Here is a 23,491-nt window from a genome sequence, read left to right as displayed (position 1 = left end):
ATCCCATAGATTTTTTTCCTCTGGGGCTATCTCAAGGATAGGATTTATTGGAACCCAATTACCAACCTCAAACAGCTCGAATCTGTTATCAAAGCAGAGATTCGAGTCATTCCCAATGAAGTTCTGGCGAATGTGCTCGCTGGTTTCGAGCATCAATTATGGTCCTGTATCACCCATGAAGGAGAGCACTTCAAAAACCTCATTTACTAATTACCTTTGATCTCAATAGTATTCCCACAAAGTTTCGTGTTGATGGAACAAATCCCCGATTTTTTTATTCTCAGTCAAAATTGTTAGTAACTTATTTAACACCCTGTATTTGTGCATTTACAGCATGCAGTTTTTAAAACCATCCTAAAGTAGCTACGTTAATTTTATAATTGTTTTGTTTTTTGTTTTTTGAAATAGGTTTCCATTTTCTGTTTCAATGCTCTGTGTAGTTTTCTTTTCATTTTAAAATGTTTAATACAATTGTTTTGCTTATTTTAAAATAGTCTGCAGCTTTTCTTTGACTACTGTTATCCATAAACTTTATAACTGCTACTTTCTGTGATTTTTTTGGATGCCCTATTTCTATTACTGGAGGAAACTAATATTCAATGTACATTAATTGAATTTTCTACTGGTCTCTCACACACTGGTGTTCTAAAGTACAATTACTCTATTACACTTTCTTGATAAATAACTAAAATCAGCATATATTATATCAAAGTAAAAGATGATTGAGCAGAGCATAATTGAAGCTCTTAATAAGTCAAAAAGTGTTTGTCTGTGATCAAAGTTTAAAGCAACTGTACACCATTAACCATGATTTCTGGTGAATGTGTACAACTCGGCAAGATCAATGTTGTGACAAAGCTGGACTTTTGAAATTCACTACATAGAATGTTATAAAAAGCAATTTGGCTTTTTTGTTGATCTCAATCAGAAAAAGCAGCAACATCATCATTGTTTTTTTATCACAAAAAATGTTTGTGAATGATAAAATAAAAATACCTTATTAATCGAAAATTTCTTCTAGCGAGTCTTTTTATTCAGTCAAGTACTGAGCAATTATTTTTCCCAGAATTTGTGTTTGAATACCAAATTGTTTGAGTTGGAAAGAGTTAGAGTACCTGGATACTGCTGTATTTCACTTGTCATTATTATGAATGATCACTTACCTACAGCTAAAAAAAGGTTTAATAATACTTACCTAAACATATTTGAATCAACTCTACTAAATACAAAGATTAATCTATAAAAACAAAACACAGTGAGGGTAAAGTCTGAAAGCAGCGATAACACCTAGTTGATACAAAAGCTAGGACAAGGAAGGAAAAGGTTGCACTAACAGTTTTCATTAAAGTAAATCTGACAAAAGGCACAAAATAAATTGTAAATTTCACTATTCTAAAATCTGTTGTCAAATTTGAGACAAAAACGCATGCTTACTTGAAGAGAAAATATCAAATAATAGGGTTTGTACTTTAAAATCGTGAAATTTTGTACAGAGTATTTTCCAAATTCTCGAACCGTGTTAGAGAGAAACTGGGAATTACCTTTTACGGGGGATATCCCCAATTTTCCAACCGTGTTGTACGAGAGATACCTGTACTCTATAATCTTCCGAGTTCCAGACATCAAACTAACAGTAGGGGGTCACAAAAGAGGAAGTTGAAGACAGAGGAGAATAATAACTTTAAATCATAAAAGTTTTATTAAAAATTGTTAACAAATTTTACTCAATTCTAAGACTGCTAGAAAAAATATTGCAAATTTAAAACTTTTTCATTTGCAAGACAGTTTCGATTCCAGAAATGAAAGTTTTTGCATTTAGTCAACTAGTCACATAGACCAAAGTTAGTTAAAATACAATTTATAGAGATGGTCAACACACGGCACAATTCTGTGGATACTCTGCGATAAGAACGGTCAATTTGAAGAGATGGAAATGATACGGGGGTGGTCAACGAATGCATTTTTTAAAAACACGTTCATTTACGTCTAGAAGAAACAAGTTCGTCGTCAGGTTCGAAGAACACGGATATAAATGAATGTGTTTTTTTAAAAAAACGCATTCTTTTATATCTGTGTACTTCAAACCTGAGGATGACTGTTTAAAACAGAAGAACACATTTGTTTTCTTTATATTACTTTTATTCGTTGCTTGTTTATTGGTATTTATATCTGTCTGTGGTTATTTAAAATAATAATTAGTTATTCATTTATTTAGAATCACTTTGACTACTACGTAGCTTGTATTATATTAGCTTATAGTTATTAGTTTTGATACTAATATATTTTTACAAAGAGTAGAAGTAACTATTTCTTCCCTGTTTGATTGAAAATGAAATGATTTGAAATTTATTATTCTAAGATAATTTACTGTAATGTTTTACTGTTTTTTATTTAGAAGATGATTACGAATTAGTATTTTTAAGTGATTTTTTTAATAAATTGTAATATATATATATATATATAATTTATTAATCTTTTACATAAATTTATGAAAAAATAATTTAATGTTTTTTAAAATATTTACAGCGTCTAATAGACAAAACTAAAGTTACTTGCCTCAAGTGGATACCAGGATCACCTAATCTGTTTTTAGTATCACATAGCAGTGGACAGATGTATGTATATAAGGAGGATTTGCCATGTGGTACAACAACGCCTCATTATCAATTATTCAAACAAGGAGAAGGATTTGCTGTGTATACATGTAAAACTAAAAGTACTCGAAACCCACTGTATAGGTGGGTTATCGGTGAAGGTTCTCTGAATGAATTTGCCTTTTCTCCGTGTTCCAAATATTTAGCTACAGTTAGTCAGGATGGTTTTATGAGGGTTTTTAATTATGACACCATGGATTTAGTAGGTTTTATTCGTAGTTATTTTGGAGGATTGCTTTGTGTCTGTTGGAGTCCAGATAGTAAATATGTAGTAGTGGGAGGTGAAGATGATCTTGTGACAGTCTGGTCATTTCACGAGAAACGTGTTGTTGCTCGTGGTCACGGACATAAATCGTGGGTAAGTGTAGTGGCATTTGATGCCCATACAACTAGTTATGGTGATTTTGATGGACTAGACTTTAGTGGTAGTGATGAAGAATTAGCACAGCAACTTGCTTCTGGTACTTCAAATGACTCTTCTGCTAAAGGAGCAGCCATGAGTACATCGAGTAGGTCAAATAGCGTCAGCACGGTACCTTCACAAAACACAACTTGCAATAGGAACTCCCTCACCGAAAACAGATCGTTAAATATCACATCATATAGGTTTGGTTCTGTGAGTCAAGATACCCAAATTTGCCTTTGGGATTTAACTGAAGATGTTTTAAAACAGCCACTAGGAAGGACTAGAACTAGTATTTTTCTGAACAGCCCTTCCAGTCATTTAGTTTCACTTGGCAAGTGTAATAACGTTGGACATGCCCAAGCTAATTGTTGTCCAAAAGAAGGACCAGTATTAGATGGTAATGCTTTATTACCTAGTCTGAGTTTAGGTAGCAAGAGTTCTAGTTTGGAGAAAGAAAAAAAGCACGAAAAAGAACACAAGAGGAACTTCAGTCTAGCTTCTCGTAATAGTGACAAAAATAGCCTAAACAAATCCATCCAAAATAAAATGTTGGATGATCCCGTCAAGCTAATCGGAACTCGTGTTTGTCCTCGGCTAGACGAAGTACCCATGTTGGAACCACATGTGTGCAAGAAAATAGCTCACGAACGATTGACTGCATTGGTGTTTAGGGATGAATGTGTGGTTACGGCATGTCAGGAAGGATATGTGTGGTCGTGGGCAAGGCCTGGAAAAGCGGTAAGTCCAGTACTGATGGAATGTCACTGTTCTTTTACAATAATGTTAGATTCAGAACACGATTAAGATGCCATAAATGTAATTTTAGTCAATTATTCAAAAATAATTGATGCATAGCAAATTATATTATTATTCAAATGAAATATGTTACAAATTCATTTCTTAGTTTGAAGCTACAGTTCAAAGTTTTATCTAATCTATAAAACATCAAATTTACTTAATACTATAATAGAATAGCTGTTTTATTCAGTACCAATAATCTAGAAACATCCGTAACAACCGTACAAGTAATTACCCGACAGTTTTATTAAGATAAATCGACGACGATCCAAATAATTGGATTAAAATAAATTTATATAATTCGTTTTAAAAGTATAAATTATTTTTTCACGATAACGAAGAGAGAGAATTCTCTTGTATGAACAACAGATGATACCTACCTCATTCTTGAAAAGTTCTATTTTATTAAATTTTAAACGTCGAAATCTAATTCCGATAATTTGAAAATGATTTATTCTATTTGCTACATTCGTTAATAAGGAAATAAATATAACTATTTCATAATCTTATTAAAATCTAAAATATTATGCTGATATAATTTCACACAGAAATTTTGTTAAATTTAGTAAAATCAAATTTAAAATCACTTATAAATAGTTCATTTTTTTTTTACTATTAAATTAGCATCTTTAAAGCTGCTTATTTAGTGACACATTTGCTTAAACAAAATATTAATTACCGCATCAAAAGAAAATTTGATCTATCGACTTAACTCAAACACTATGCTACAATGTATATTACATATTATTATATATGTAACAATGTTATATATTGTTATGTAATGTTATATATCGTATAACATTTAATAATATGCAGATACGATAATTTATAATAATAATGATAATATATCGATATTAATATTCATTACTTTGATAGTATCTTAAGACACAGTTATTTCCCGACGGTTTTGAAAATGTAAAATTTTAAATTGAATTAATATTGTAATTCTGTAATTTTCCTAGAATATATCTTTAAGTTTAAAATAAAAAAAATATATAAAATTTATAATACTTGATTTTATCATCTTCAATCCGACATACGCTACGAACAAAAATATACCTCGACGGATTTGTTAAAGTAGTGTCTTTCAATATCGTCGTTATCGTCTTCTAGTGCCTTTTCTCATTAGAAATTATACCGTCAAACTGCTCGATAATCATTTTTACGAAGAAAATCTCCAAATAGCTGCTTTATATTTGATTCTTTTACAATCTGTAGGCTCATTATTTGTTTTATTGGATACATATGCATGTATAAAATGTACATTAAGCATTTAATTGGTAAATCACAAAATTAAATACGACATTATTTAAAACTTCTAATAATAATAATGTGATAAAGGTTTAGTCTGTCAAGTAAATGAGTATCAGATCCGATTTAAATAAATAAATTTATTTTCACTGCTTTATTTAGTTTTTATATAGTCATGAAAATTGTCACAAAAGTTGTTCTTTCTCAGTTTGTAAAAATTATAATTTTAATGTATATTATATAATAATAAATTATATTTATTTATATAAATATAGTATAAAATTATAATCATTATATGTTAATGTCCGTCAGTGTCAGTACGTTATTTTTCGTTAATCAAAAATCAAATATCGAAGATAGTAGCAAATTATTAACTCTCTTATGTAAATAAGTTAATTCTCTTACTATAATTTAAACGGTTAACGACACCTACGGTTCCAAGATGGCGGCTCGTCCGATTCCAGCAAGGAAACAGTGGGGACGCACGTTCTAACCTAACCTAACCTATTCTAATAATTATGGTAAGTTATTAGAATAGGTTAGGTTAGGTTAGAAAGTGCGTCCCCGCCGTTTCCCTTCTTCTGTTTGCTGGAATCGGAGACGAGCCGCCATCTTGGAATCATAGGTAACATTAACCATTTAAATTATAGTAAGAGAATTATGAATTATATGAATTGTAATTATAATTTTTTTATTCTTGTATTTGTATATTTTTGAAGATAGGAAAAGGTATATTTATTAATTATAACATGTTTAAAAATTCAGTGAAAATAAATTTAATATGTAAGCAATAATCATTTTATATATATTGACAAATTAAAATTGATATTAATAAGAATATTTAATGGAATAAATACAGGCGCTCTTCAATAGTCTGTCAGACTTCAGGAAAAAGAAAAGTTAAAACTGAACGTGAATTGTTATCAAATACTGAAATACAAAACTACAAAACTTAATTATATTTTATAGGAATTTAAAACTACTAAATTTAATTATAGGTACAAGAATAAAGTAAAACCATTGCAGTATAAATAAAGGGAATAAAAAAAGAATGAAGAAACTTTATGAGGTTGGTATATTAATGGTTAAGTATTTATGTAAGCTAATCCAAAGGAAAGTGATGTTGCAATAGGGGCATTAATCAGATTAAATGCTTAAAACATAGTTTACGTTACTGTTTTTAATTAAAAGATAATTCTAAAACACGTACTTTGTCTTCTTAGTTTGATCTTTGACTTTATGTCAATAATAAAAATTAATTATTGCAACAAGTTTGTTATCGTAATGTGAATATAACCGAAAAAAAAAATAATGATACTTTATTAAGATTTACGGAAAAACAAAATAGTATTTTAGTGAGAGTAGAAATAAAATATTCATTGTGGATGTGAATGTTTGAGTAAACCGAGTAACAGAATTTAATCTTTTTTTTCTCTTATTTGTTTATTGCGGTAAAATTTTTCGGTTGAAATTTGTGTTACGGCTGTTTATGAATGAATATGTTGGGATATTATATTCATTTCCTTTTTCATTTGTAAAATTTCAGTTATTTAATTTTATATAATATGTTTCTAAAATTTATTATTTCCATTTTGCTTGGATACATTGTGTCAGAAATATTTGTTCCATATTTACTAACAGATCTCTAATTACTCGTACTACGTGGTAGAACTACAGATGTTAAATCGGCAGACTGATGAGATTTGTCGAGTGAAGTATATTACAACTTTGCCAAAAATAAAAAGATTTTTGAAACAAATTTCGAACATTAGACTGTGTTATCTTCTTTCTGTAATAAATTGCTCTTAAACAAGAAAATTATTGTACAGGCGTTAAACTATGTACGAATATCGCTATAATTACTAGCGCTTTCGACGAAACTATTTCCGTCTTTGATGTGATACCGAGCTAGCAAAAGTGGTGTTGCGGCACCAACACACCTCGCTGTGGGACCAGGTGGTGATGCTCGGGCATTGTGATAACAGGAGCATTGTGTATATTTGGGAGGCCCTCCTTACCGATGCACTAAATCCGTGCAACACTCCCACGCTTGATTTGCCTGCTATGTGGGTCAACTTATATAACAGATTAAGGCCTCGCCTCTAGCTTTACTTCTCAACGTGTTATAGTGCATGCGCATTGTCACCACGTGCGTATCTTTTAAATGCTTTACGTTCAGTTCCATCGTTGGTTTCGTTCAAAAGCTCTAATGCCGTTAGATTAATTCAAAAATCTGTGTTCGATAAGGGATTTAACCGTTTTATCTGCCTGGCGAAGACGGAAATAGTTTCGTCGAAAGTGCTAGTAATTATAGCGATATTTGTATGTAGTTTAATGCCTGTACGATAATTTTCTTGTTTCTTGCTTACGTAATGATCGGCGTGAAGTCCAACCCTCGTTATAAATTGCTCTTTTTCTGGCAGTTTGTAAGAATTTTTGGTTTTATATTATATTTCAAGCTTGATTTTTTTTCCTCGTATTTTTGGAAATGTTTTTTCGTATAGAAGTTTTTATAATTCTCATATTTTAAAAATTAAAAACAAATATTTAATTTAAACACATTCTTCGTAATCAATGACTTTTACGAATATTCATTGTAATACAAATTTCAGAATTTTATTTAAAAACTTTGTGCAACAAGAATTTAAAATACTAATATGGTCGCTGTCTATTTGTTCTTGTATGCGAATGTCTCTTTAATCCAGAACTACGTTCAGTAGATTATCTCAGTATTACAGTTACAAACATCTTTATTTTTCAAAAAATTGGATTACATACGCATTTCGTGTTGGTTTACGTTCCCAACCCATCCACAGTGCTATATAGAAGAAACAAAAATATCATCCGTAGAACACTAGAATGTTATATACATTTACGGATGATATAATTATTGTGAAAGATTTTTTATGCCTATTTATGGTATGTAAAATGGTTGTCATATAAAGATTCTCTTTCCATGTTGTGCTCTACTTATATTTGTTTTTTCTATATAGCACTGAATAGGGGTTGGGAATGTAAACCAACACAGAATGTGTATGTATTTTTTAAAAAATAAAGATGTTTCTAACCGTGATTCTGTGAGATAGTCTACCGAACATAGTTTTGGATTAAAGAGACATTCACATGCAAGAAGAAATTAAAAATTGTCAAAGTTTATTTTATACATAAATGAAAATGTGTAAAGAGAATTTATCAGAAACCTTTCTATTTACTTTTGTCACAATAAATGTTGTAAAAAATCAAGCAATGAGTTGCTTAACTTTCCCAGCACCATATGTTATGTTATTTTATTGAAAAACTTTTTATATTTTTAACTATTATCAAGCGGCAAAAAGCTTAATTTTGAGGGTACAGATAAGTTTTATAGAAAATTGTGAATGCTAATAACAAGTAAAATTGTCGTTAAGTCAGACCCTACTGGAGATACGCACGTCCCCCTTTATCTCTGCCACCCCTCGACCTTTAATCGCCAAAATTTAATAGCATATCTCTCTAATAAACAAACCTATCTGCAAAAATTCAGAAATTTTTGACAAAAAGCACAGGAGTTTTTAAGCTTCAAAGAGGGTAAACGAAATTATGCTCTCTCTCCCCTCCCCACACACTAACATCCATACATACAGAAAAAACTCTGAACTTTTTTGCATTTCTTGACATTTCAAGCTCCCCCGAATCCAAAAATGTGAAAATCTCGGGGGGGTATTTTTTGACTGATGGCCATACTTTCCCTCATATATAACAGCCAGGAAAGTAAAAATATGAAATTAAAATGTTTGAATTATTTTTATGTTTGCTTCTGTTGATTTTTTGTTTTTATTTATTATTTAAATATTTTCAGTTGTTTCATTTTAAAGATTCGTTTTGTAATTATCCAGTGTGTTAAGGAAAGGCATGTTTATGTTAATTTCACAATCTATGTATATGTATAATCTTTATATGTAATATTATGAAGTAAGATTATCCCATCTACAGTATTATCGAGGAACAGCCGTTATTGTTTTTTTAAAATAAACTTTTATGCCATTAAGTAGGAAATGAAAATGACATTCTGATTATTTTTTAATTTTATTCATTATTTTAATATTTATAAACATTAGTATATAAGTTGGGACAAACTACTTAATTAAATTACAATGGACTTGACCTAAAACAAACACCGATAAAGCAGATTTTGTTGTTGACGTGGCAAAATGCCATTGTCACAATTTCAATACATTTTCCATTTTGAATAGAATAGATTTTCTTCTCACAGTAAGCAAAGATGGATTCATCCTGTATAGAGCAATTCAAACTTCCTGTTTTAGCCGACCAGTCTGTTGTACTCAAAAATAGGGGTTAAAGTTTAAAGATGCCCACCCCTTTATGTGAATGAGGTCTTGTACAAATGCATACTAGTTTTCATATCAGGGAGTGCATTCAATGATGCCAGGTTTGGCTACTTTGTGCCAAATTTGGGTTCTTTCTTTACTCTTTTGGTGTCAAAATAAAAACTATTTTATACTTTTTCAAACAATCTTCAACAGAAAAACAAAATCACAGATTTAGCTTTGTTTTGTTTAACTACTCTGATACACTGCTCCACACTTCAATGACGAATACTGTATAATTATTTTGTTGTCAGACCTGTAAATTTCCATTCGCATCCGTCTTTGTGTCTGTCCTTCCTTGATCTCGAGAACAGAGACAGATGAAAGTTGAGACCAGATACGTAAAGCTTGATCAGTCCAAACCAGAAGTGTATATATAGTTGAAGTCATGTTTTTTTCAATTCAGAAAATTTTCCACATTGGAGTTAGATAGATGACTGACATGATTGCCTATTATGTTTATAATCAATGCTGTTAGCTTTAGTATTGAATTTGATGACTTAATTCCAGAACTCGAGCTTAATTTCTAAAATTTTTAAACAGTCTGCGTATTGAAGAAAACAGTTTTCATTTGCGAAATGCTTTTCACAAAACTATATTCTTAGATTAATTCATCCTCATGCTGAGTGATGAACAGATAGAGCAACCACTTGATCTAGTGGCGGTTGATAACCTGAAACGAGCTGCACATATTAAACCAAATTTACAAAATACAACAACAGATTAACAACTCTGTCATTCCGGAAGAAAGTCTACAGTTTTTTTTTTTCTTTTCTGTGACTGATTTAATTAAGATCTTTATGGCCGGTGTGAGTGGTGGGTGCCAATGATGTCTTTACACTGATAATCGTTTCCTCGCTGTGCGGGAGTAGGTGTAATTATGGATTTTTCTAGTGGTTCTACGTAATTAGTGTACATAACAAAGAAGACACCACTTGGTGGAGGGGTGAAATTAATGGTGTCGTCAGCCTCCACCTGGTCAACTACCATAAAAATCCAGAATTACACCTACTCCCGGACAGTGAGGAAACGATTATCAGTGTAAAGACATCATTGGCACCCACTACTCACACCGGCCATAAAGATCTTAATTAAATCAGTCACGAAAAAAAAAACTGTAGACTTTCTTCCAGAATGACAGAGTTGTTAATCTGTTGTTGTATTTTGTGAATTTGGTTTAATATGTGCAGCTTGTTCCAGGTTATCAATCGCCACTAGATCAATTGGTTGCTCTATCTGTTCGTCGCTCAGCATGAGGACGAATTAACACTCCAAAAAGGCCAAGTAATTAGTGTCTTAGATCAATACTACTTACATGTGAACAGATTTATATACTGTATGAACAACTCAACTTATCCTTATTATATTTAATAAACAACTTATCAATTTAACCTTACTACATCCTGATATTTGACAGATCGTCTGGCTCGAACAGATTTATATAGTACTTACTAATTATATGTCTAAAGTTACTTTTCTACTTCCGAATTATCATTTGATCAATAGTTTTATCTTACTTCACACTATAACCTTTCATTTATAAAATTTTATTATTATTTCTAAACTTCGAAAAATTTATCTTTGAATATTAATACCTTATATTTTAAAAATTTGTTTTGAAATTTAATATATGTTTAGGAATTTTTAATACAGAAAAATTAATAACTCGACGGTAAGAGGTACAAAGACCTAATTTACTTTTAATAAAGAAAATTATGTTAGCATCCATTAAGTTTATTTTCGTGTAGATAATTTTTAATTAGCTTATGTAAATGCTTGATATAATTAAACTGCTGATTCCATAAATTTCTTCATTCTATTTTTTTTTATTTAACATTTAATGATTTTTTTTAATTTTAACTTTTTTTTTATCATCTTGAATATATTATTTCTAATATAATATGATGTCTTTAAAAAAATTACGATTTCTTGAAAGCTTATGGTATTTTTAATCTAATGCCTTCTCTATACATTTACGGTTTTTTTCCCCTTTTTGTCTTGATATTGTTTCGGCTTTCTTCGTAGTTTCAAAAAGAAATTTTTGAAAAATAATTTCTTAAACAAAATTTAATCTTATAATGGAAAAATACTGTCAATTCACATGTACTAGTATTTGGAATAACTTAATCAGAATGGCATAACATCATATAAGTATACAGTGGAACCTTGGTATACGTCTGCTTTAGAATACGTCCAATTCGGAATACGTCCCGTTTGGACGAAACAAATTTTGCTCGGTATACGACTTAATTCAATTATACGCGCCATCTACGAACAAGTAGCACTATCGGTGCAATAGACCAGACTAGACGTCTGCAGTCCCACGGTTTATAACTTTGTTAAGTTTTTTCTGATTTTAATTTGTAAGTAAAATTTTATTATTTTTATTAATCATGAATTGCAAAAAGGCAAATGAAAAGCAACAGAAAACTAAAAAAATGACTAGAATCACAATGGAACTGAAAAAAGAGATTGTTGAGAAATATGTAGGTGGCATGCGTGTTCGAGATTTAACTGTTGCATACCGTATTTCGAGAACGACGATATCGACAATCGTAAAAAATAAAGACATTATTAAATCTGCTAACGTTGCCAAAAGGGTTTAATCAATTTCTAAACAGATTATTAGTATTAAAAAGAGTTTGATTCGATTTGATTTTGATTTAATGATTTAAATAATATAATACAATATACCGTAATAACTTTAATAGAAAAATAAATTTTATTATAGATTTTTAATGTGCTCAAACAGTGTTTAAATTATTTTACAACCCCTTTAATATATCATATCAAGAGGGTTTTTTTTTTTTTACATGAGAACGGATTAATCATTTTTACATTACTTATTATGGGAAAGGTTGGTTTGGTATACGTCCTATTCGGTGTAAGTCCAAACGTCGGGAACGGATTAAGGTCGTATACCGAGGTTCCACTGTATTTGCAGTTTATTTTTAATGACACTATTTACACCTAATATATAATGATAAACTAAAGGCGGATCTTTATTTTTACAAATAGATAAAATGAAATTAAGCCTTCAAATCACAAGAAAGCTAAAAGTCATCAACAATACAAGATTTTATATAAAAGTTATTTAATTGAAAAGTGATTATTATTTTTTAAGTAAAAAACTAATTCTATTATATTGACTGTATTAGTTTTAACTGTAGATTAATTTAATTCAGAAACTATCTTCAAAGTAATGTAATGAAGTTTTGCATTTACGTAATTCACATACGTAATCAATTTCATTAGTGAAAACTGGCACATTATGCGAATAACAAAGAATTGAAAACGTAATCGTTTATTACTATTGTTATCTGTGACTGATGTGTTGAACATTTGTCCATATTGCAGAGACCTCGTTGAGTAAAAGCTGTATCTAGTTACAAACTGATTGTGCTATGGTTTAAACTTTGTTGCAAAGACATGAATTATCAATTTTGAATCCACTCTTAAACAAATTTTACAGAAACTTTGGTTGTTATATTTACTGCTGTTACTTCCAGCCTTACATGGTGAATCAATCGGGTGAATCATTCTGTTGTGTCACAAAACTGATGGAGAATGTGAACGTTTACTTATAACGTGTAAGTATACATTGTATACATACTTTAGGACACTGAATCTTTTCTCTTGTAGGATTAAGATAAAGAAGATACAGTGTATGTATGAGTTTTGTGTATTTCTCCACTAGTCACCATATATTACTGAGTAATATATGGTGACTAGTGGAGAAAGTACATGTTTTAGAATTATGCGTGTGAGGGTATGTATGTATGTATATAAGATATATGTAATAAAATACATAAATAAATAATAAAAATGATAAATTATAAAATAAATGTCTAAAGGAGCAATAAAATGATGTACACAGGAATTTGTTGTCCCAATTATTTCCAAATCAGTGGTCATATATAACCATAAACACTTTTTTTTGCCATATGCTGATAACTATTCAAATGCAAAACTCATTCAGCTGTTAAAATCAAATTACTACACACTATTTGTTTGAATGCATTCATTTTTGCACTTATTTGACTATTATACTTAAATTAGCTTTACTTCTTCACCACATCTTTGCAGAAATAAATGCTACAGCAGTTGGATAACCCAGCACACAGTGCTGCTACGGTTATCATATATTCTATTATAAAACATTAAAAAATTTAAAATTTAACCTTTTCTCTCTCATTGTAATACTTGTTAAAATTCATTTTTAATTTATAAAATTTATAGTTTAAAAAAAACAATCCGGTAAAATTGTACCGGTTTCGTAGTCTTAGAGCCACCGCAAAATACAGCTCTGCGAGAGCAAAATGCTTGCGCGCGTTTGCTAGCAATTTGCTCTTGCCGAGCTGTAGTTCGAGGGGCTTTTAAAGTTTATCTGAATAACCACACCGTGATAGAAACCATAAAATGCAGTGATGTTTTAATTTGTTCGTTTGAGAGTTTGGAATATGGCAGAAATTTGGAATTATTTTGAATTTTAAGTTGTTTTACAATTCTAGTTTTGGTTTTTGGTATATTGTTTAATGACTAAGTTCCTCTGATGATGATCTGGGAGTATCAAAAGTACTTGGAATTCTTTGCATTTATTTGATTTTTTGATTAAAGTAGTTTTTTTTTTAATATCTTGATAGTTTTTAGATACAGTAAATACAGCATTTGAATCATATTTATTTCTAGGGTTGATTTACAAAATTGAGTATTAGATGATTTATAAAAATTATTCTCAAATTATGTTTAAAATTCATCAAGATCATAATACATTAATCAAGATATCTTGTTATTTTTAAACTGTATTTGTTTAGAAGTTATAATTCTGTTTGATAAATACCAAATGATCAATAAACCAACCAAAGCCGAATTTTCGGGCTGGAATCGGCTACATTAATAATAAATTATGAGATAATTTGGTATTAGAGGTAGGCCGTCGACGGTCGTAACATAAGCTTATATTTACCGGAAGAGGAGGTCGGACCGGAGGACCGGGTAGCGTAATTGGCAACGCATCTGCATGGCGAGCAGAAGTTGCGGGTTCGAGTCCCGCTTCGGGCCGATTCTTTTTTTCCACTTTGTTCTAAATTATTTAATTAAATTATAATTAGTAAATTTAGCAAGAGATGGTGCCTAACGCCTACCTCTAATACCAAATTATCTCCTAATTTATTATTAATGTAGCCAATTCCAGCCCGAAAATTCGGCTTTGGTTGGTTTATCGCTTTAATATATTGGGTTGGCTGTTGACGTTTGTTTATGTTTACCAAATGATCTGTCATATAATTGGGCTATAATAATAATAATTTAATAATCGGATATAAAGTAATCTGACTAGAGGTAGGTGGAAACAGCAGATTGGTATTTATTCAAGACATTGGATTTGTGTATTTTCTGTTTGATAAATTTTGAACTTATTTTGTTACGTCATAGATTTTGAAAAATAAAAAATAATTTATGGATTTAAATAAAAAAACATTAATGTGTCTTTTTACGGAATTAAGGGCGGAAAAGCAAACGAGGATAGTCATTTTTAAAATATGTTTAAAACTAAAGGTAGAAGTAAAGATTTCATTATTAAATTAAATTATTTGTGTAATTTTATAATTTTATACATTCGCTCTATTTAACATAAATGACATAGCAGTATATTTTCCTAAAGATTTAAATGCTGTTTTTCAGAAAGTCAGTTAAAAAAGTTGTGTATTAGTTAGATTTCTCAAATATTTTGATAACAAATTCTTAATCAGTCTTCATACAGAATGTGAAAGTTATATTAAGACATAACTTTTTGGAGACCAACCTGAGAAAACATTTTGATTTCTAAGGCCAAATACCCAAATCCATATCTTTACAGCCATTCTATTTTTTCCTATCCCTTATTTCCTCCAATAAGCTGATACCTCTCCAGATAATTTCCTTTCTTTTGTCTGATGCCATTTCTGCTAGGGTTGTCGTCGTTTTGCCTTTCGTACAATCATCTAAATGCTCCTTGAGTCTGCTGCTATTCAGGGTTTTCCTCATTGCTCCAATGTAATATGTTTGCTTTTTGATTTTTCTTTTATAAATATATATACTCCCAATTTTTCCATTGCATCTTGTATTTCTTTTTCATTCCTAAAACAGTCAAAATGAGTAGGATTCCTTTTAAATACTTTCTTTTTCATACTTTCTCTAAGGTTTTGTAGAGATTGGGACACCATGAATCTATCAGGTCAGTCCATAAGTCCATGCGCATTTTTATGACCTTGAGAAAAATCTTGTTTTGCTGTTAAAAATGTCAGTCTAATGTGATAATTTTTACATTAAAGTGTTAAATTGGATTTCATTCATATAATACTGTTCAGAATTGTGAACATTTCAGTTGTTTATTTTCGTTAAAATGGAAGTAACCGACGAATACAAAAGACATGTTTTATACTTTTTATTTTTAAGTGGTGAGAATGCTACAAATGCAGCCAAAAAAATAAATACTATACATAATCAAATTGTAATTAGTGCAAGGACTGCGCAGAAGTGGTTTGAAAGATTTAGAAACAATGATTTTAGTGTGCAGGATAAGGCTCGTACTGGAAGACCCGTTGACTTTGATGATGATGCTCTCTCTGCACTAGTTGAAGCAGAACCGTCTTTAACAGTTGACGAAATTGTGGAACGTTTAAATTCATCCCATGGAACTGTTCATAGACACCTACAACAAATCGGAAAAGTTTCAAATCTAGGAAAAGGATACCACATGAACTGTCAATAGCTAACCGACAACAACGTGTAAACATTTGCACGTCTCTTATCCCGTATTGCTTTAGAACCTTTTCTTGGTAGGCTGGTTACTGGAGACGAAAAATGAATCCTCTATAATATCTATATATAAATATAAATGTGACGAGAAAAAGACAATGGATGGATCGCGACAAGCAGCCAAAACCGACTGCAAAAGGTGGGTTGCATCCAAAAAAAATTCTTTTGTCTGTTTGGTGGGATATGTCAGGTGTAATTCACTTTGAGCTGTTAGAACCTAATCAAACAATTACAGCTCAAATGTATTGTGAGCAATTAGAGCGTTTAAATGAAAAATTGAAAAAAAATCGACCGTCGTTAGTGAACAGAAAGCAGGTTCTCTTGCAGCATAACAATGCCAGACCACACGCTGCAAAAATAACTGTACAGAAACTTGAAAGCTACAACTGGGAAATTTTACCTCATCCACCATATTCGCCAGATATTGCTCCCAGTGATTATCATCTTTTTTCGCAGTTTGCAGAATTTTTTAAAAGGGAAAACTTTTGAGGATGAGAACAATGTAAAAAAGGCTATTTCTGAATATTTTGATTCAAAACCGAAATCATTTTACGAAGACGGGATTAAAAAGCTACCATCAAGATGGCAAGAAATTGTACAAAATAATGGTGAATACATTATAGATTGAAATAAAATTTAATTAAAATTTTTTGCTGCTTTTTTTGTAGATAAAAATATGCATGAACTTATGGACTGGCCTGATACATAATGTAAAGGGGCTTTTTTCTCCATCTACTCTGTATTTTTCCTGAGATGCTGCATTTTTGTTTAAGACCATCCTTTTCCAGTTCTTATTGATGAATCCATGTTCCTCCAGACTTTTTAAGGATTGTAATGTAACATAAAGAAATTCTCATTTGAAAGCCAACTGAAATGCTTTTCTAATGATAGTTTTGAAAACTGCTTTTTTGTATTTATAGGTTCTGAGAGTCTAGCAGAATTTAAATTAGTTTGAAAATCTCTCTTTGATGTATCTTGATTTTAGCATTATATGTCTTTTCTTATCCACATTTTGCTCTTTTCTTAATTTTAAACCTGAGGTGCTATTAGAAAACTTTTGTATAAAATGTCCTATATGTTAACTGTAATGATGGTTGGACTTCACACCGATCCTTGGATAAGCGAGAGAGCAGAAAATTAACATACGGGTGTTAAACTATGTACAAATATTGCTATAAATACTAGCGCTTTTGACGAAACTATTTCCGTCTTCGTCGGGCAGATAAAAATGGTTTAAAATCCTTTTCCGAACAAAAATTTTTTTGAATTAAACTAATTGCATTAGAGCTTTAGAACAAGATGGTGCGTATGTTTAAATTTCTTTACATTCAGTTCCATCGTTGGTATTGTTCCAAAGCTGTAATGCTGTTAGTTTAATTCAAAAAATGTTTGTTTTAAAAAGGATTTTAAATTGTTTTTATCTGCCTGACGAAGACGGAAATAGTTTCGTCAAAAGCGCTAGTATTTATAGCAATATTTGTACATAGTTTAACACCCGTATGTTAATTTTCTGGTCTCTTGCTTATGTCCTATATGTACTGGTTGTTTTCAAATGACCTGTATGTTATGGACCTACCTTATGTAAAATTTTATTTTACTTCCAAATTGTGTCAGTATGTCCACATCCACTCTTCTCCGTGTCACTTCTTCCAAAGTTCCTGCTACGGGTGATCCAGTTGGGACCTGTACCATTCGCCTATAAAATTTCCTGTTGAATTTAAAATATGATTAAAAAATTATGATGTGTAGACTATCCATTAATACCTTTAACATCATCATCCTAAACTTTAAATGTTGGTGCAAGATGGAGAACATTGTCTCTTACCTGGATTTGCCAAATCTTTTATTTGGGTAATAAAATGTTGGATCTCGGGCCTAATGGCTGTGTTCTGTACTGTCTGTCGATTTCATTTGAAATGTGTATATGTATTTGTTTGCATACATAAAATTTTTATGTAGGTTTTTAGGAATACATCTGTTTAAAATATGGAATTAGTTTAATTTTTTCAAATTAAGTAAGTGCACTATTGGTTTGAATTAGATAAATCATTATTGATAGTACTTTGATTTAATGACTGGGTTAATGTTACTTATGGTAGAGAGCATGGCGGCTCATCTCCAAAACAGTGGGGACGCACGTTCTAACCTAACCTAACCTGTTCTAATAAATTACCCCTATTCTGATAATTTTGTTGTTAATAATTATGGTAAATTTATTAGAATAGGTTAGGTTAGGTTAGAACGTGCGTCCCCACTGTTTCGGAGACGAGCCGCCACGTTCGCTACCATAGGTAACATTAACCAATGACTGTATTTCCACAATTAAATTTTAGGAGTTTACTTTTGAAGCATACATATTTCTCAGGGTTTATTTGAAGAACATGGGACCTCTTATATTTCACATAATAGTTTGCATTTTATAGAATATAACAATTGAAAAATCATTTGAAAAAATTGTTAAGCTATTTATCTTAAATTTATCTGCTTTATAAGAGAAAGAAAATATTTGTTATACTTTAATGTAAATAAATCTGATGGTGGAGGAAAACCTCAACATTATTGAGAAATTTAATGAAAATATTTGACAATATCATACGTAAAATGTAAAGTTATTAAAATATAATTTACTGAGAATTTTACAAATTTTTACATTTTTCATATTTCACTGTTCTTTAATCGATTCTTTGTAATTTCTAACAAAGCAATCATTATCAAATAGAAAAAGCATTTGTTTGAGCAAAACCTGTATTTTTTCCATTAAAGTTTCTTAGCCGAATCTAAATGTTTCTTTTTCTAGAATATTTATTTAATTTTTCGACGTCATCAATTATCAATAAATTCAAAATAATGGTTTAATACACATCTTTATCTCAACGCCGGAGAATATTAATATTAATCAACTCTTCAAACCTGTTACCGGTAGAGCACATCAAGTGGCTTGAGGCTGCCAGCATATATTTAGCTAGCATTAGCGATATACAAGGCATCAATCATAAAGAAGAAATTACGCTATCGGTAGCACGGCAAGCACTTACGAACAGTAACACATGATTGCCGTAGGGCAATGGACTGTGCATGACTGAGAAAGACGCAAACCGGAAGTGTGCATTTGAAAGTTCTAATGTTCGAATTTCGTTTTTTACGATCGGCATTCCATCAGAAATTCAAAAATTACCTGAGGAAGAACCGTCGTCGTGGTTCGAAAACATTAGTAACGAGATATTAAATTTGTGGCAGTGGTGTAGATGTAGGAGAGCGCACCGGTAACAGGTTTAAAGAGTTTGATAAATTAAATAAACCATTAATATTAATATTCTTAGTTTCTAGCTGTAATATTAAACTTCTTACAAGCTGCGGTTTTTTTTAGTTTATTCTAGACGTTCGCATGTTTAGTTGTTTCTTAATTCCTTTTTTTACGTATTTATCCCAAATCTTGTTTTTTTGACAAAAGGATTTATAATTTTAACTAATTTAACAAAATTATATTCTTGTAGTACTCATTCTCTCTCTCTCTGCTAAATTATAAATACTTACGTAAATGTTATATCAATTTTATTGGAAGATATCCCATGTTATTTATAAATATTCTTTCAGTAATTTTGATATTCATAAGTTTTCGAATAGAAAGATGAAAACAAGTGTAGTGTTTTCTTTGACCGTAAATGCCAGATTATGGGAATAATAATATGAAATATATTCAGGACGACAGAAAATTTTGGAGAAAAGTTAATTCGGCACGTTCGGTTTTGATGCGAAATGCTGTTTATTTTTAAATGTATAAATGTGTACTTAAATTTAAAATAAGATCTATTGAGAAAACTGTTATAAATAAATTTTTAGTGCCCAGGGTATCATAAATCCTAGATCAAGCGATAAACTATACGTCAAATGATCGACGACGTTCGGTTTGATCGGTTGCATATAATAATTCGCCTCTATACGAAATTTATTACGATTGTCAGCAATTTTAAAAAAGATCACGAAAAATTTATTGTAATAAAGTAATAATTCAAAATAGTTATGTGAATGTAGCTACAAACTAGTAATAATTATATTTATTTCATAATTCATTTGTTTTTTATTATATTTTGTAATGTATATTATTTTTGAAAAGAATAATACTGTATTTGCATTGTTTAATAGAAATAGTTTTCGCAATGTATTTCTTAACTGATTAAAAACCTTAGTTCTATGATAAATTATTGTAAAGTTTAATTATCTTGTAAATTTTGAATCTAAATTGAAAAGAAAAGGTATTTATGTATCGAAATGTAAATGATAAAATATTCCAATTTCTTAATATTCTGCATTTTAATGCACTAATGCAAAAGATGGTATAATAACAATAATACAGGTACTCCTCACTTTATGACGGAGTTCCGTTCCGACGACTACGTCGTTAAGCGAATTGGTCGATAAGCGAGGAGCTTGCGCCGGGAATATAGGATCGTTGTAAAATTATACAAATTATGCAACAAACTCCAAATTTATTCATAAAAAGACTATTATAGTACGTGTAAGCCTATTATAGTACGCTTAGTGCGCATGTCACCATTTGCCACCGACCGACACTCAAGTCAAGAAAGGGGATTCCCCGAATTGCAGGTCGAAACTCGATCGGTCGTAAGTGCGAGTGGTCGTTAAGCGGATAGGTCGTAAAGTGAGGAGTACCTGTAATTCGAGATTTAAAATGTTAAGGGATGTAATTAATTTATGAATTCTTCTTTGTTTAATTATAAAAGAATTTTTATGAAATAAAGTTATTTAAATACAATAAATCTTAGTATATATATAATAACAAACTTTTCAAACCGATTCTTAATTTTTAAGATTATTAAATATTTAAGCAAATTTCATAAGTACAGCCGTCTTTTTGTTAACAAATTTTACTTGTTCCTTAAATTTGTTGTTAGGTGATGATTTATAAATTAAAAGATTAATTCCTAATTATAATTTCAAATGTCCCTAAAGAAAACTTGAGATTTTTCGTTAAATATGCTAAAACATGAATACCATAACAAGCAAAAAGGAACACCAAAAGCAATAACACTTCAGTAGTATATGTAGTTATTATAAGTAAGTAATTAAATAATTACAAGTTTTTATATAAAATATTGTAGTTATTGATTTTTAGTATTTTTTTTTATTTGGAATTTTTGTCACGTGGGACGATTCTCGCTCGCTTAGTGCAGTGTTCCGCAACCGGTGTGCCCTCACTAGGTGAAAGGTGTGACGTGAACTTTTACGCATTCTATTAATTTCAAGTTTTATTTATATATTTTTATCATAGTTGTGTTTCTTATGCCTGTATTTCAAGTGTTATTTTATAAATGCCGTAGCACTTACGAAATAAGATGATGTTTTTTTATTCTATATTACGACCCACGCATTTTTATGTATTTTAAGAAATTAAATGTAAAATAAATTTACTCACGGGTGTTGATGTCTGTTTAATACTAATAATAATAATAATAATAATAATAGGTTAGTGGCATTATGTAATTCTATTAATAGTATCATATCATATATGCTTTTGAAGGGAATAACATCTTGGTGTGCCGTGTCGAGACATATCGAGTCGTGGGTGTGCCGCAAGTAGAAAAAGTTCTATTGTGTAATGTTAATCTCACTAGGCCAGAACACTGGCCTAGTGAGATTAACATTACACAATAGAAGAGTCATTAATTAAGTAAATGAGCAGTTTTCTGTTCTGCTCCGACATTTATCTTTCTTCAGTTACTTTGCAAACGACAGTAAAAAGAAATAATTCTTTAATAAAATATCATAAGATGAACTGTGCAAAACGAATTGATTAAATTAACTAGTCATTTTCAACTTATAATTTATTTGCTGGGTTATTTCTGTACTTTTCAGACCGTTCTGTCTTTTATTTGCTATAACTTCTGATAATGATAATTTTCTTTATATAAAATATGGCTTGAATTACAATTTTATGAAAGAATTTTTTTTTTCTATTTGATAAAGTAGTACACACAGTATATTATTTTAGTTAAGGAAATCAAGTAGAATATTAAAAAGGGGGAAATTAAATAGAATATTTGTTGACCAAGGGATTGCTGTACAGAATTTTACATATAAATATTAATTAATGAATAAGTTAATGAAAAGTATTGATTTAAATTTTTCTCACATCCTTAAAACAGTTTTATATTTTAAAAAGATAAATAAATCTGGCTAAATAATAATTAATAATGATTATAAAACTACTTTTATATATATATATAACACAATAACTCTTCCAGAATTTTGTAAATTATTTAATTAAATTTAAAATAATTTTCTAATTATTAATTTTAAGATGATGGCATACCTTTTTACTATTCAGTTTTCCATAATTAATTTAATTTGGCCTAATTAAAATTAGTTATACAGCCCAAAAATTTGGCAGTTCAGATTCATGACTTATTAGCGAGGTTGAGGCCGAAGTTTTAAACGCAAAAACGTGTACGTCGGACGTTCGGCGCCGCTTTCCCGTAAGCCTAGAAGTTTGACAATGGCGTTTGGAATGTCAAGCAGGATTTCACTGACTTTCCAAACGCCGTTGTCAAACTTCTAGGCTTACGGGAAAGCGGCGCGGACCATCTGACGTAGACATTTTCGCATTTAAAACTTCGGCCTTGACCTCACTAATGTCAAATATTTAATCTTTGAGTATATTTTCTTATATTTTTATTAAATGATTAAATAATAATAATAATTTGATGCTAAGATAAAATCATGTAATGATTCATTAAAAAAAATTAAAAAACTTAACTTTAGATATCTATAATATAATGATTTGAAATATTTATTAGTAAAAAATGTATTACAAGATCATTTTATTATTTAGTTAATTTATTTTCTGTATCCATTGAAACCTCGTTTTTCTTATTGTTACGTGGTAAATCAACAAAATCTACTTTTATAAGAACGTAATAAAACTGTATAACTAACTAGAGCTGTACAATATACAAAATACTGAGTTACATTTTATAAATAATAACGATATTTAAACTATAAGTAATTATATTGTATTTTTAGTGTTTAATAATCACACTAAATACAGTAGACCTCCCTATAACACGGTAGATACGTTCCGTGTTATATAAATTCGGTGTTGTACGAGTCACTTAAATACGTGAGCCAATCACAGCCCGGCACGTGTGCAGTTTAGGGGCTACGGCTGTTTGAAAGGTTTTCTTCCATAAAATTAGTCG

General features: G+C 30.2%; 1 protein-coding gene across 4 annotated transcripts in view; it reads left to right on the top strand.

The window, feature by feature from the left end:
- LOC136979305 (WD repeat-containing protein 20) overlaps positions 1 to 23,491 on the top strand; it is a 71,922-nt gene that overhangs the window by 36,315 nt on the left and 12,116 nt on the right. For 2 of the 4 annotated variants that reach the window (XR_010881369.1, XR_010881370.1), the window contains exons 3-4: positions 2,527 to 3,798; positions 6,108 to 6,178. Coding sequence is in view for 2 of the 4 variants with exons in the window: in XM_067275249.1 (XP_067131350.1) it covers positions 2,527 to 3,798 (1,272 nt within the window). In the remaining 2 variants the exon portion in view is untranslated. The remainder of the gene's footprint in view (positions 1 to 2,526; positions 3,799 to 6,107; positions 6,179 to 23,491) is intronic. The other 2 variants (XM_067275249.1, XM_067275250.1) reach the window with 1 other exon arrangement.

The sequence above is a fragment of the Centruroides vittatus genome, unplaced genomic scaffold (genome assembly GCF_030686945.1).
Source record: "Centruroides vittatus isolate TY-2023 unplaced genomic scaffold, ASM3068694v2 contig_602, whole genome shotgun sequence".
In the NCBI taxonomy this organism is placed as follows: domain Eukaryota; kingdom Metazoa; phylum Arthropoda; class Arachnida; order Scorpiones; family Buthidae; genus Centruroides; species Centruroides vittatus.
This window is presented reverse-complemented; position numbering and strand designations above follow the sequence as displayed.